This window comes from Centruroides vittatus, unplaced genomic scaffold (genome assembly GCF_030686945.1).
Source record: "Centruroides vittatus isolate TY-2023 unplaced genomic scaffold, ASM3068694v2 contig_1114, whole genome shotgun sequence".
In the NCBI taxonomy this organism is placed as follows: Eukaryota; Metazoa; Arthropoda; class Arachnida; order Scorpiones; family Buthidae; genus Centruroides; species Centruroides vittatus.
This window is the reverse complement of record NW_027120716.1, coordinates 92603-104693: the sequence shown is the minus strand read 5'-3', so window position 1 is coordinate 104693 and position 12091 is coordinate 92603. Positions and strand designations below refer to the sequence as shown.

At 33.1% G+C, this 12091-nt stretch overlaps 1 protein-coding gene across 1 annotated transcript; it reads left to right on the top strand.

Moving 5' to 3' along the window:
- Window positions 1-4166: 4166 nt before the first annotated feature.
- LOC136977419 (DEAD-box helicase Dbp80-like) lies at window positions 4167-7643 on the top strand. Its single transcript, XM_067272895.1, has 11 exons — window positions 4167-4273; window positions 4386-4494; window positions 4685-4823; window positions 5172-5264; window positions 5354-5456; window positions 5581-5695; window positions 5904-6081; window positions 6261-6498; window positions 6758-6920; window positions 7005-7196; window positions 7507-7643. The coding sequence occupies exons 1-11, from the start codon at window positions 4208-4210 to the stop codon at window positions 7569-7571; spliced, it is 1461 nt and encodes a 486-aa protein (XP_067128996.1). The 5' UTR covers window positions 4167-4207; the 3' UTR covers window positions 7572-7643.
- The last annotated feature ends 4448 nt before the right edge of the window (window positions 7644-12091 follow it).

Here is a 12091-nt window from a genome sequence, read left to right as displayed (position 1 = left end):
AATAATGTGATTAGTACTTATCTCACTTGTATTTGGTATAAACTATATGATGTTGATTTGCAATTCTATTCCATAACTCAAAACCAAGTTACAAAAAAAATTTTCTTATAATACGTTTTGGCCACTAGTGTAATACAATTTTATGTCCGAAGCAATGAAATCAAAATCCGGAGTAATTTTGTGAAGTCAAGAGCCAATAAAAATGTACAAACTTTAGCCTTCATATAACAATCATAAAATTCTATTTTAAAATTTTTATACTGAGTGATTTTCTCTTAATAAGAATAATATTAAATACATATGGTAATTTCTATCATAACCAATATTGACTTTATATTATTGTAACACAAAATATGGAAAATAAAAAAATAATAGAGAGATTGCCGCAGAAGTTTTCATCCCTAAAACGTGAACGTTGAACGACGTGCGCCGCTAACTTGTGAGCGGCGCTCGTCGTTCAACGCTCACATTTTAAAGATGAAAACTCGCTAAAAAGTATCTTATGTATATTTAGCTATCTTGAAAACTAGCGTAGGCAGAGGTTTTGTGTGCTTACTCGACAATCCTGATTGTATTCATATACATACGGTGTGCATAGGGTATACACTATATATATATGCATGTCACTGATGAAATCAAGATACAAATGAGATAACAAATTTAGACTACGTATCTGACATACGAAGCCGAAAAGACGATTACGCTTGTCAAACTCTTTCAGATAGGCAAAAGTTAAAAATATATTTATTTTTAACAAGTTCTTTTATCTATATTTTTTAAAAGTTTCATCTTTTGGTTTAATTAAAACCTTCAAACATGGCGCCCCCATACTTCGCTCCCTGTCTTAGCAAAAAGCTAGCGCTCAGCAACCTCGCTAATGTTGGAAGGTATGGCCGACAACGGCCATACCTTCCAACATAAACCCACGAACAAGAACAAGAACAAGATGACGCTGAAAACGAGCGAAAATATGAAACGAGTTTTGTCACTGCGCTGACGTCTCGCTGAATAACGGAAAACGTGATATATATTTGTTTGTGTGCATTGTAGATCGATAAAAATATAGCTCAATGCAACATTATATTGCCGGTAAAATTTAAACTAATGAGTCACCAACGTTCCTAGTACTGTACGTGAATATACAGCATAGAATTTTAAAGATTGAGATATTTAAAAGTAAAAATAGAAACATCAAGAGATGTATTTAAAAAAGTGCCTTGAGGTATAACTGTATTTTAAGTATAACAGTTAAAATCATAACTGAGAGGCATACAAATGTAAGTAACATTCTTATGATCAATCAAATAACCCTGAAATGTAAAAGAATTTGTATAAAATATTGTCAGATTATAAAAACTAAATCTCGAAACGAACTCAATTCTACGACAAAAAACAGAAAGTAAAATTTACAGAGTGTGATCTAAAAGGATTAAGTTTACTTCAACAATATATATCTGTACTTTTACTTTCCAGGCTCTCTTATATATAAGTGAAAAGTATGCCGTATGGTCAAAATATGACCCGCCCAAAACTTTTTTATATTTTTTGCGTCATGAAACCTTGTAACGTCGCAACATGCAAAATATTCGGGTACTTTTCTGTATGTGTGAGTGGGAGAGAACGATTTTTTCATTCATTTACTTAAAAGTATAAAAAGTCCTGTACCTTTTGTTCAAAATTTGTGAAATTTGGCAGAGAGGTTTGTAGTGTATTAGGTGAATTAATGCTGTTAAATTTTGGTGGTTAAAGGTCGAGGGGTGGGGAGATATAGTAATGTTGTTCGTCGTATCTCGAGTGGGTCCGGTGTAATAAAGGTTTTACTCTTTATTAGCATGTATTGTTTTTTGGTCAAACATTTGTCTAACTTCGAAATTAAGCTTTCTCCCATTTTATAATAATTAAAAGTATTAAAAGATTTTTAGGAAAGTATCGTAACATATTTAAAACAAATATGTTTTTTATTATTACAATGAAAGGGTTATTACACTCAGGAAACAATGTTTTATATATCTTCTAAAATGCATTTCGACCCCGGTGTCAATAGCCCTCGTCAGTTAAGTGAGCACCTGTCAAATATAAGGCAAAAAATTGTCTTAAAGAATTTATTACAAGAGTCGGGCCTACCAGTGGCCAAGCGGTTCCGTTCCCAGAACACTGGGAGTTCGGTCGTGGGTTCGCCAAGACGGGCTGGTCACGTGGAGTTTTCCGGATTTTTTCCACCTCTGTAACGCCTGAATAGAGACCAGTTACCCTTAAAAAGACCTCTCAGAAGGCATCCCCCTAGACAGATCGCCAAGTGTTGCGTTGCCGTAACTTAACAACCAAAGAAACACATTACAGAACGATAAAATGATAAAACTATTAACCATCAAATATTTAAAAAACCGTACACTTGGCCGTCGACAACTTTACAATTGTGCTGTGAACATCTTAACAATATATTACGCCATACAGTGGGTTATATAAAAGGGGTGTTGTTGTCAAAGGGCTTTATGGATATTTTACTTCTCATACTTCGCCGAACCCTAACTACCTCTTCCAAAGGCTCATATACAGTCTCCCTTATCGCATCTTGACCTTTTCCCATTTCGAGTTTTGTATTGAACTTTAATGCTTGCACAAACGCACAATATATCTCAGTATCACCATTTTAGTCGCTCCATGCGCAAGTTTTTCAGCAATCGTATTCTTATTGATTATTACCATGTCAAATTCGCTTATACCGTAATCCCATGAACTATGCTGACCCATATGTACTTGGTTTCTTGATTGGTTATCTATAATAAAGAGACTAATGGCTTATTGTTAAATGGGTAAAAGTATCATAACAGGTGGCGTCACACGCAATTTTAAATATAGTTAACGGGAAAGTTAAGCAACTCGTTTTAAAAAGTTCATTGGTTTTATGTGTAACAATATTCAAACTGAAAAAAGAACTAAAGTTCAGAAATGCATTTCAATTAATCGTAATAATTGTAGTATTTAAATTATAGCGTTTTTGCGATAACCAAAGCTTAATAAGTGCTTTAGATATTTGCTTGCTAGTGTATGATAAGTCCTGACGTATTGTTTACGACTCTTTTGTTGTTGTAAAAACAACAAATTTTTTCAAATTTGCAGGACGAATCAACTGTGTAATCCTCATAAAAGAGTCTTAACGCTCCCGCTGAATTAACAGATTGCCAAAGAATTGTTTTATTGTGAGAAAGACTACTATTTTCTGTATTTTCGCCAATTGTAACTTCGTGCACGGAGTCGAAAAGTTTTCCGGAGAACACATTCCAGGAAAATACATCCATTCCAGAAATTTCATATCTTAATGGCAGGTCGAAGGGAACCGTATCCCACCTGCTGACAAGTGAGATAAGTGGATTTAGCCGCAAGGGGATTATCAATACGAGAAAGAATAGCGAAAAATGCATTTTAAAATGAATAAAAATAGTCTTTGTTCATGGGTGTCTGTAAAGAAAGCAAATTACTTTCGAAATCGAATAAACAATTTTACAAATTTACTTTCACGTCATAAATACAGATCAATATCTAGGAACAAAAACTCCTCGGATATTTTAATAACATATTTTTTTAAATTCATAATATATTCTATGTAATGTTCTTATCTGTACAAAATATCTCCATGATATTTTAAGGCTTTTAAGTGTAATAATAATTTCAATCGGGCTTTTAACACATTAATTATGTTAAATTTGGAGGATAAAACTTATTTTCGACAAAATTTGATTCCATACTCATTAGTTAATTTCTAACTTTCCTCTGTATACAGCTTGATTCAAAGCTAAAGATATTCATGTATATCGCCTCACCCTACGAAGGTTATAGATCAATTAAGGCCTCGTGCGTTTAAGTATATTATTATTTAGTGGAAAAGAAAAGGCCATTTAATTAAACACATTTCTACTTGTGCGTATTTTTAGCTCCAGGTGTTTTGCTTAAGGGGTCTTTAGTTCGTTTAACTGACTAAAAGTAAGAATTACCCGGGGCACACTTTTGCACACGGTACCAAGAGGCTTTGTCTCGAGCCTCTACAATAACTTTTTGACACCAGGTGGCATTGTCTGTCTTTCAAGAGAAGTGACGTTTGTCAGACGTTGGTCAGTTGAGAGCCAGAATCTACGGAGTTCACTTCGATAGTTGTCTGATCGAAGAAGTTTTTTAAAATATCTTTTAATCTGTTATTTGGAAGCTAAATATGGATGGAAAGATGGCACGTTGGGATCTACGGGCAGAAGACCAGGAGAAAAGTTTATCGCAGAAGGTAAGTGGTTAAAAACAAACTTAAAAAATAAATCAATTAATTTCTTTAAATAAATTAGTAAGATTGACAAAAAATTAGGAACATTATTATATTTTTTAATTATATTTTACAGATTGAAAGTATAAAGATCAAATCTGCAAATGACTTGGTACCCACGGTAAACATTGCAGCAAAAAGTTTTACTGAAAATTCAGTTGTTAGCGGCGAACCCAATGAACCTGGTACGATGAATTTTATTGTTATCGCTTAAAAATTAGCAATGAACTGGTTTAAACCCATTAAATTTCTTTGTTTTTTCTAAATTCTTGCAATTTTTCAGATATTAATGCTAAAGTGATTAACCGTATTATACGAATATTATTTTATTGAAGAAATTGAATATGTTTAGACTTATTTTCCTTATGTTTTTAGAAATTTCCCTTGGGGAGGCATCGTTAATGAGAAAATTTTTACATACGAAACTTGTTCGTACTTCTGAAAATCTGGAAGTTGAGAGAAAGAATCCAAATTCTCCTTTATTTTCCGTCAAATCTTTCGAAGAATTAAACTTGTAAGTGTAATTTTTAACATTTTAAAATAAATATTATGTTCGATCCCATATTTAAGTGAAAAGTGTTATTCGTTATAGTATTAATTGACATGGCTATATATTTATGTTTAAAACAGTATAATTTTAGATGAGTTTTTCAATTCTTTATTGGATATTTCTGTAAATAAATATAACACGCGAAGAAAATGACTTTAAAACGTAAACAAAATATAGTAAACAATTAGAAATTTCAACGTATTTTGACTATAAATTGAATAAAATATCTCATCAATTGTTATTTTTACAATTATTTTGTTATATTTTAGTAACATAATAAAACAAGTTACACATTTCTATTCATATGTGCAGGCGTCCAGAACTTCTGAGAGGTGTTTACGAAATGGGATTCAATGCGCCATCTAAAATACAAGAAACAACAGTTCCAACGTTACTTGCGGATCCGTAAGTACATTTACTTTCCTACTTTATTTGTATATGTGCAGTTTGCAATTATAAAGTATGTAATTGCGATAATTTTTGTCATAAAACAGAGCTCAAAATCTGATCGCTCAGTCTCAGAGTGGGACAGGAAAAACTGCCGCTTTTTTGCTGGCCGGTTTGAACAGAGTGGATCCACATAAGAGATTTCCACAGGTAATCTTTTATGTTAATTTTATTTAATATAAGAAACTTGTCAAAACATTGAATTTAGAAAGCAAATAGAAACTTTAAGAGTAAAAAAGGTTTGTAAATTGAATTCATTTTATTTCGAATTTAGTTATTAATTCTGTCACCAACCTACGAGTTAGCAGAACAGACCGGATGTGTTGCAAAGCAAATGACAAAATTCTGTCCGAAAATTGGAATTCGTCTTGCAGTAAAAGGACAAACACGTAAGTCTTGTTTTAAAATATTATCGTCTTTCTGTCTGAGTAACGATCCATCCGACAGCCTCTTACTCACCAATATTCCTGCTTCACTGATGAGTATTGGATAACGAGAAGGGGCGGAATCGGTCTAGAATTGCCACTCGAATCTTTACATTTATGAAGTTTAAGTTTACAAAAGTAATCATAATAATTGCTTATTTTTTGCCTTTAGTGGTCAGAGGTGAAAAGATATCGGAGCAAGTTATCATTGGAACCCCCGGAAAAGTTTTAGATTGGAGCAGGAGATTCAAAATGTTCGACCTTAAGAAAATTAAGGTGTTTGTACTGGACGAAGCCGATATCATGATCGCCACCCAAGGTCATCACGATCAATCAATCCGAATTCACAAGTAAGTTAAAGCGCATCTTGACCTTTTTTAATGAAATCCTGTTTAAAATTAAAAAGAGAGTCTTCGCCCAGGACATTAACAAGACATATTTCTATAATTATAATCTATAAAGTTATTTTTAGCTTTTATATGTCCTGCGAGTGGTTGATGAGAGAATTAACGGTTTATGTCTTTAACAGTCAACTTTCACCCGAGTGCCAGATGATGATGTTTTCTGCCACTTATACCGAAGAAATTATGGCTTTTGCCAAATTAACTGTGCCTAATGCAGTTGTTATACGGCTGAAGAAAGAAGACGAGAGCCTGAACAACATCAAACAGTATTACGTGTTTTGCCGGAATATTGAGGAGAAATTTGATGCAATATCGAATATATACGGAGTTTTATCCATTGGCCAGGCAATTATATTTTGCCAGGTAAGTTTTATTTATTTGTGTATATTGTAAACTAGTAATTGCGAATTAATTAAAATGATTAATTATGGAAAATTAGACGGAAATTAAGTTCTTATTTAAAATGTTTTTGTAAGAAATTAGTAACATTGTTAATACGCCATTGAATATCATTTATAATTAAGGCAAAAGTTTGCGTAATAAGCAGAGAAATGAGAAAATACTCATTAAATATTTCATTTCCTATAATAAAAACTTGAAATATTTTAAATTAATATTGCAGACAAGACGTGCCGCCGCTTGGTTGTCCGAAAAAATGAGAAAAGAGGGACACGCAGTTGCCCTTTTATCTGGTGATTTGTCCATCGAGCAACGAATTGCTGTTATCAAGATGTTTAGAGATGCAAAAGTGAAGGTCCTCATTACAACCAACGTTTGTGCGAGAGGTATGCGAGTTTTTATTATTGTTAAATGAATGGAAATTGCATTCACTTCGACATAATATTAATAAGATGCAATTTTTTCCATAGGTATTGATATCGAACAAGTTACTTTAGTGGTAAACTTTGATTTGCCCGTCGATCAGAATGGTAACGTGGATTGCCAGACCTACCTTCATAGAATTGGGCGTACAGGGAGGTTCGGAAAATCTGGAATTGCCATAAATATGATAGATGGAAAAAGAACAATGGACATGTTAGAAAAAATTGAAGATTGCTTCAGTAAGTGAAACGTGATAATTATACTGGTTTTTATGTTTTCTTTAACACGTAAATGTGTGCAGAAAAACAAATATTTTAATTGTTATACTGCACACTCAAAAATATTTTTCATTTTTAGACTTTTGTTAAATTAATTTAAACAAATACTATTTAAAATAAGTGTAATGTAGAAAGTAATTGCAAGTACAATTCTTTGGCCGAAACTTTAGCAAATTCCTAGTAAATTTTTGAACTTTTAATTTAGTAGTTAGATGATTTTTAAGTTTGAACACGAATGAAAATTTTAAACGTGACGAATTTTCTGTTTCAGAGCGCAAGATCACCCGATTGGATGCGGAAGACGTGGACCAAATCGAAAAACTGGAACATGATTGAGTCCTAGAATACGACTTGTGCCGTAAAATTTTGCATATTTTGTCAACTTTGTAAAAAGAATATCATTTAAAAAATAGAAATTTCCACGTATGGAATATAGCTGTGTAAAATAGACACGAAGGATAATCCTGAAGCTTTTTATATTAAGTGCATTTTTGTAAATTTCGCAAGTTGGCATTTTATACACATAAGCACATTTTACGGATTCTTCTGAAATTATATTTCTATGTTTGATGTGACGAAAGCATACCGAGTTTTAATTTGTATGTGATTGTCGGTAAACAGATAATCTAAAATAATCAATGTTATTGTTTTAATACACTTTTCCGTGAGAAGGTCGCCTTACAGATGCTGTATAGTGCTTTTTTACTGGCAAAGATTTTTAGTTGTAAATAAAATTATTGACTTTGATGATAATTGTGGCTTAAGTTTTCTTATTTGTTAATTTTTCGATATTTATTTAGTGCAAAACAGAATAGGGCGCAACTTCTACATCTGCATCTAAATCAGTAATGTGGGTAGCAGTTGGAGGCCGTCTTCTTTTCCATTTTCTTCTTTTCATTCCATATTGTGGATCCTTAAATTTCTAAATACTTTTTAACCTAATAACAATTATTTCCATAACAACACTTAACCTGTTTCGCAATTTACGTGCAATTTTTTATTTATATCGCTTGTTCTGGTAACTTAATTTGTTTTCTCAATTTATTAATTTCAAAATGAAAATACTTAAAAGTAAATCTAAATGCGTTGTGATGTTTTCTGTGACGGGTGAATCTTTAAGCGGTGACGTCACATATTCGGTTACTATAATGAATTTTTTTTTCATCATTTGAGGAAAATGAATTGAGTTTCGGGAACTTTTCTAAGAATTTCGATGTACCACCACCGTAAAAGAGCATATAAATAAAAACAAAATAAATAATAATTTTATCGAAAATACGAAATTTTACTACAACGCATCAAATCCAAAGCGTTTGCAAATGGCTCCTTTATAATTGGTACAGCACCGAAACAAATAAAAGTTACATTTTGTTTATAAGATTCAAAGTTTCTGATCACAGAAAATATAATTTTGAATAATTAAATAATTTTTTGTTATTATATGAATGAAAACATTTCCTAATTACCAATATAATAAATATCTGATTAATTAATAAACACAATATCAATTGTGAATAATATATATCATAGCTCCTTTTTAAATGAAAACTACAATAATTAATATTTAAAATAAAACAAAAAATAGATATGGGATTAACATGGATAAACTCCAAACATACTCTAAATCCAAAATCACACTGTACATTTTAAGCGGGATTAAGATTTAAGCAGAATTAAGTTAAGTCGCATTGTCGAAAACAAGATTAACTACTCGTTCACACTAGGTAATTAAAGCGAATTATTCGCTTAGCCCTCAAGTGGGTGTACTCAATATTACATTTTAAATAAAATCAAAGTTTTGCTTATTTTTCGTAAATCATCTACATCAGCGATTCTCAAAGTGGGGGTCGCGACCCCCAAGGGGGTCGTGAAAAATTGATGCCAGATCAATTTTTTCAAATATTTTATAAATTTACTATGGATTCATGTTTAGAAATAATAGAAATAAAAAATATATAAAATAATTTTTACTTAAATAAATTGCACATATAAATAATAAAAATAATATAAATATTTAAATACGAGCCTAACCCCCTCCCACCGGGATGTTTTTTCACACATACTTATTCTTCGGGGGTCCTTTGAAATTTTTAAGTGCAGAAAGGGGGTCGCGGTTCAAAAAGTTTGAGAAACACTGATCTACATAATGAAAAATATCTACATAATTTCAGTAGCATATATAGAATAACACGTCTGAAAAATCATTTACGTAAATATATTCTATCAATAATGAATAAACAGAATATATTTAATATTTACGATTTTGCATGCGATGTTGCCGATAACGATATTAGATACGAATGTTGGAAATGATTCGACTAAGAATGTGATAAAGTGTTTAAAAAATCAAATTGTATTAACTGTAATGAACGTACAATAAGCACTCTTGTATCTCGTCCCATGTATAAATGGATAAATGAAGCAGACGTGTACCGTACTGTTTATTATTGGGCTGAGACGAAAGTAAACAAAACAACCGATCTGCGAACAATTATGGAACCATATCTACCGAAAACCAGATTTCTAGCAATACGACCGGAATGCTTTCAACGTTACGTTTTGTCACTTCTGAAAAAGTATTGACGGACGAAAAAATTCAACTAATAAGAAAATCATCGTCATCCACGTCTACATCTAATTCCCCTGATATTATTTGCTGAAGTAGAGAAGAGAGAAGAAATATACAGGGTGGGCCAGCGAAAACGAAACGGCAGAGTGATCGTGTTCGTCCAAGCAAAGCGCTCGGACAGGTCGATTTTACTCTCGAGGGGACATCTTTTGCAATAAAGTTTTTGCGATTCTGAATATTAACTAAACAATCATTTTTTTCGAAATAAATGCTTTTTTAGTTAATACAAAATAAATGAGTTTTTAAAATTTTTTGTTGTCTGTTGTATTCAAAATCGCAAAAACTTTATTGCAAAAGATGTCCCCTCGAGAGTAAAATCGACCTGTCCGAGCGCTTTGCTTGGACGAACACGAACACTCTGCCGTTTCGTTTTCGCTGGCCCACCCTGTATATTACGAACTTGTTTTTGTAATAGGCCTATATATTTCTTCTCTCTTCTCTGTAATTGTATTTCTTATGTTATATGTATTTCTTATGTATTGCTATATAAACCGAAGTTCTATGAAAACTGATGAAGATATTCTCGTTACTAGTAATACCCGATTTACATGTGAAATAATTACAAAACACGATTTCTTCGTTACTGACATTCTTCTTCCGATATGACATTGCAAAGAAGGAAATATTTCAGTTTTTGTAGATGCTGTTGATGTTATAAGCGGGAAAAATGTACTTTCACGACGATTTCCTCGTGATGCTAAAGGACGTACGAAATACGTGCGTTATATATTTTTGAATGAAAATATGTTATATCAATTTTCTGCTCGGATTAAAGAGAATCATATTCATCCAGAGAACAAAATACGAGTGATAAAGAACAGCCATTATTTTGTTTGTCCTGAAGAACAGGATAAAACTACAAGTGAGAAGAACAGTAAATATGTAAAATAAAAAATCAAAATTTTTATTTCGACGCTATTCTTTACTTTTAAAACAGAAAGAGACAAATAAAATACATTATTTGTAAACTTAAATTTTGATATTTTGCATTTTTTGAGACTTTTCTGGCCAGCCAAGAACCGATGCAGGAATGGCCAAGCCGCCCAGCGGGCCCACTGCTGGCGGCAGATTGCTAGGGACTGCAAGACTGATCGAAAAAAATGAAAAAGAATAACAAAACATTCTTAATTTCAGATAATCAAATATTTTACTTTTGAAAATAATCTCCGGTTATGTATTAACGGCACCGGTTATGTACTGTACCTATGGTATCTTTTTAATTAAATAACTGAACTGAATAAACTTTTGAAAATAATTAAATGTAAGGTCCGAGCCCTCACTTATTATGTAATAAAATTAAACTAAACTAAAGTAAACAAAACTAATAAATAAGAAATAAAAGAGTAATAAAATGTAATCAGTAAGCATTTAAGCGGAAAATGTCTTGGATAAATTGGAGTCGTTCGTTAAAAGCATCCACGTTCGAAATTTTGTCCAGTCTCCACTGAGGGACTTCTGAAACATAACGTTGGCGAGTTGCTTGACACGACTAAAAATATATATATATTTGAAATAGTTACAAAAAAGTTAACAATTTTCGGTGGGATAAGAGGAAGGAGTTAAGCCGATCCAACCTGGAGCAGGATCAGTAGCTCGCATTCAGGATCTGCCTCAGACAGGTTCGATACATCCCGCTAATGGGACGTATTCTCACCCCGTCTGGAAAATCCGAATCTCCCGAGCGAAAAGCAAAATTTTTGTCTCCACCAATACTAGGCCTGCACGACATTAGTGTGCGTGAAAAATCCCTAGGAATTTTTCGGATGTGGTCCGTCCAGATATGTCGGACCCCGTTCCTCATCACCCGGCCGCCTCATTGCTGGCCTGGCCGAACTCATAATGCACTAGCTAAAAGTGGCCCCCAGGGAGGAGAGTTTAAAAAAAAACATAAACACATTAGTGTAGGTAGTGTTGACATATTCACTGAAAATCCCTAAAATATATAAAATATTGCTAAATTCCTTTTCTGCTACCGTCTCAATTAAGCGAAAAGTTGTCCCAATTAACCGTGTAAAAAATGACGGCCGGATGGCCGAGCGGTCGAGGCCGAGCAGCCTACCGCTCTGGGGGACCCGGGATCGAATCCGAACGGGTCGAAAATCCCCAGGAATTTTTCGGGGGGTGGTCCGTTCGGATATGTCGGGCCCCGTCCCTCACCACCCGGTCGCCCCATTGTGGGCCTGGCCGAACCCATAATGGGCCTTCTAAAAGAGGCCCTCTTAGTGCC

What these genes read in the sequence shown, in the direction of transcription:
- LOC136977419 (XM_067272895.1), top strand. Translation starts at nt 4,208, where the DNA reads ATGGATGGAAAGATGGCACGTTGGGATCTACGGGCAGAAGACCAGGAG. An exon ending in AGAAAAGTTTATCGCAGAAG is followed by an intron (nt 4,274 to 4,385) that starts GTAAGTGGTTAA and finishes TATATTTTACAG; the next exon opens with ATTGAAAGTATAAAGATCAA. An exon ending in AACCAACGTTTGTGCGAGAG is followed by an intron (nt 6,921 to 7,004) that starts GTATGCGAGTTT and finishes TTTTTTCCATAG; the next exon opens with GTATTGATATCGAACAAGTT.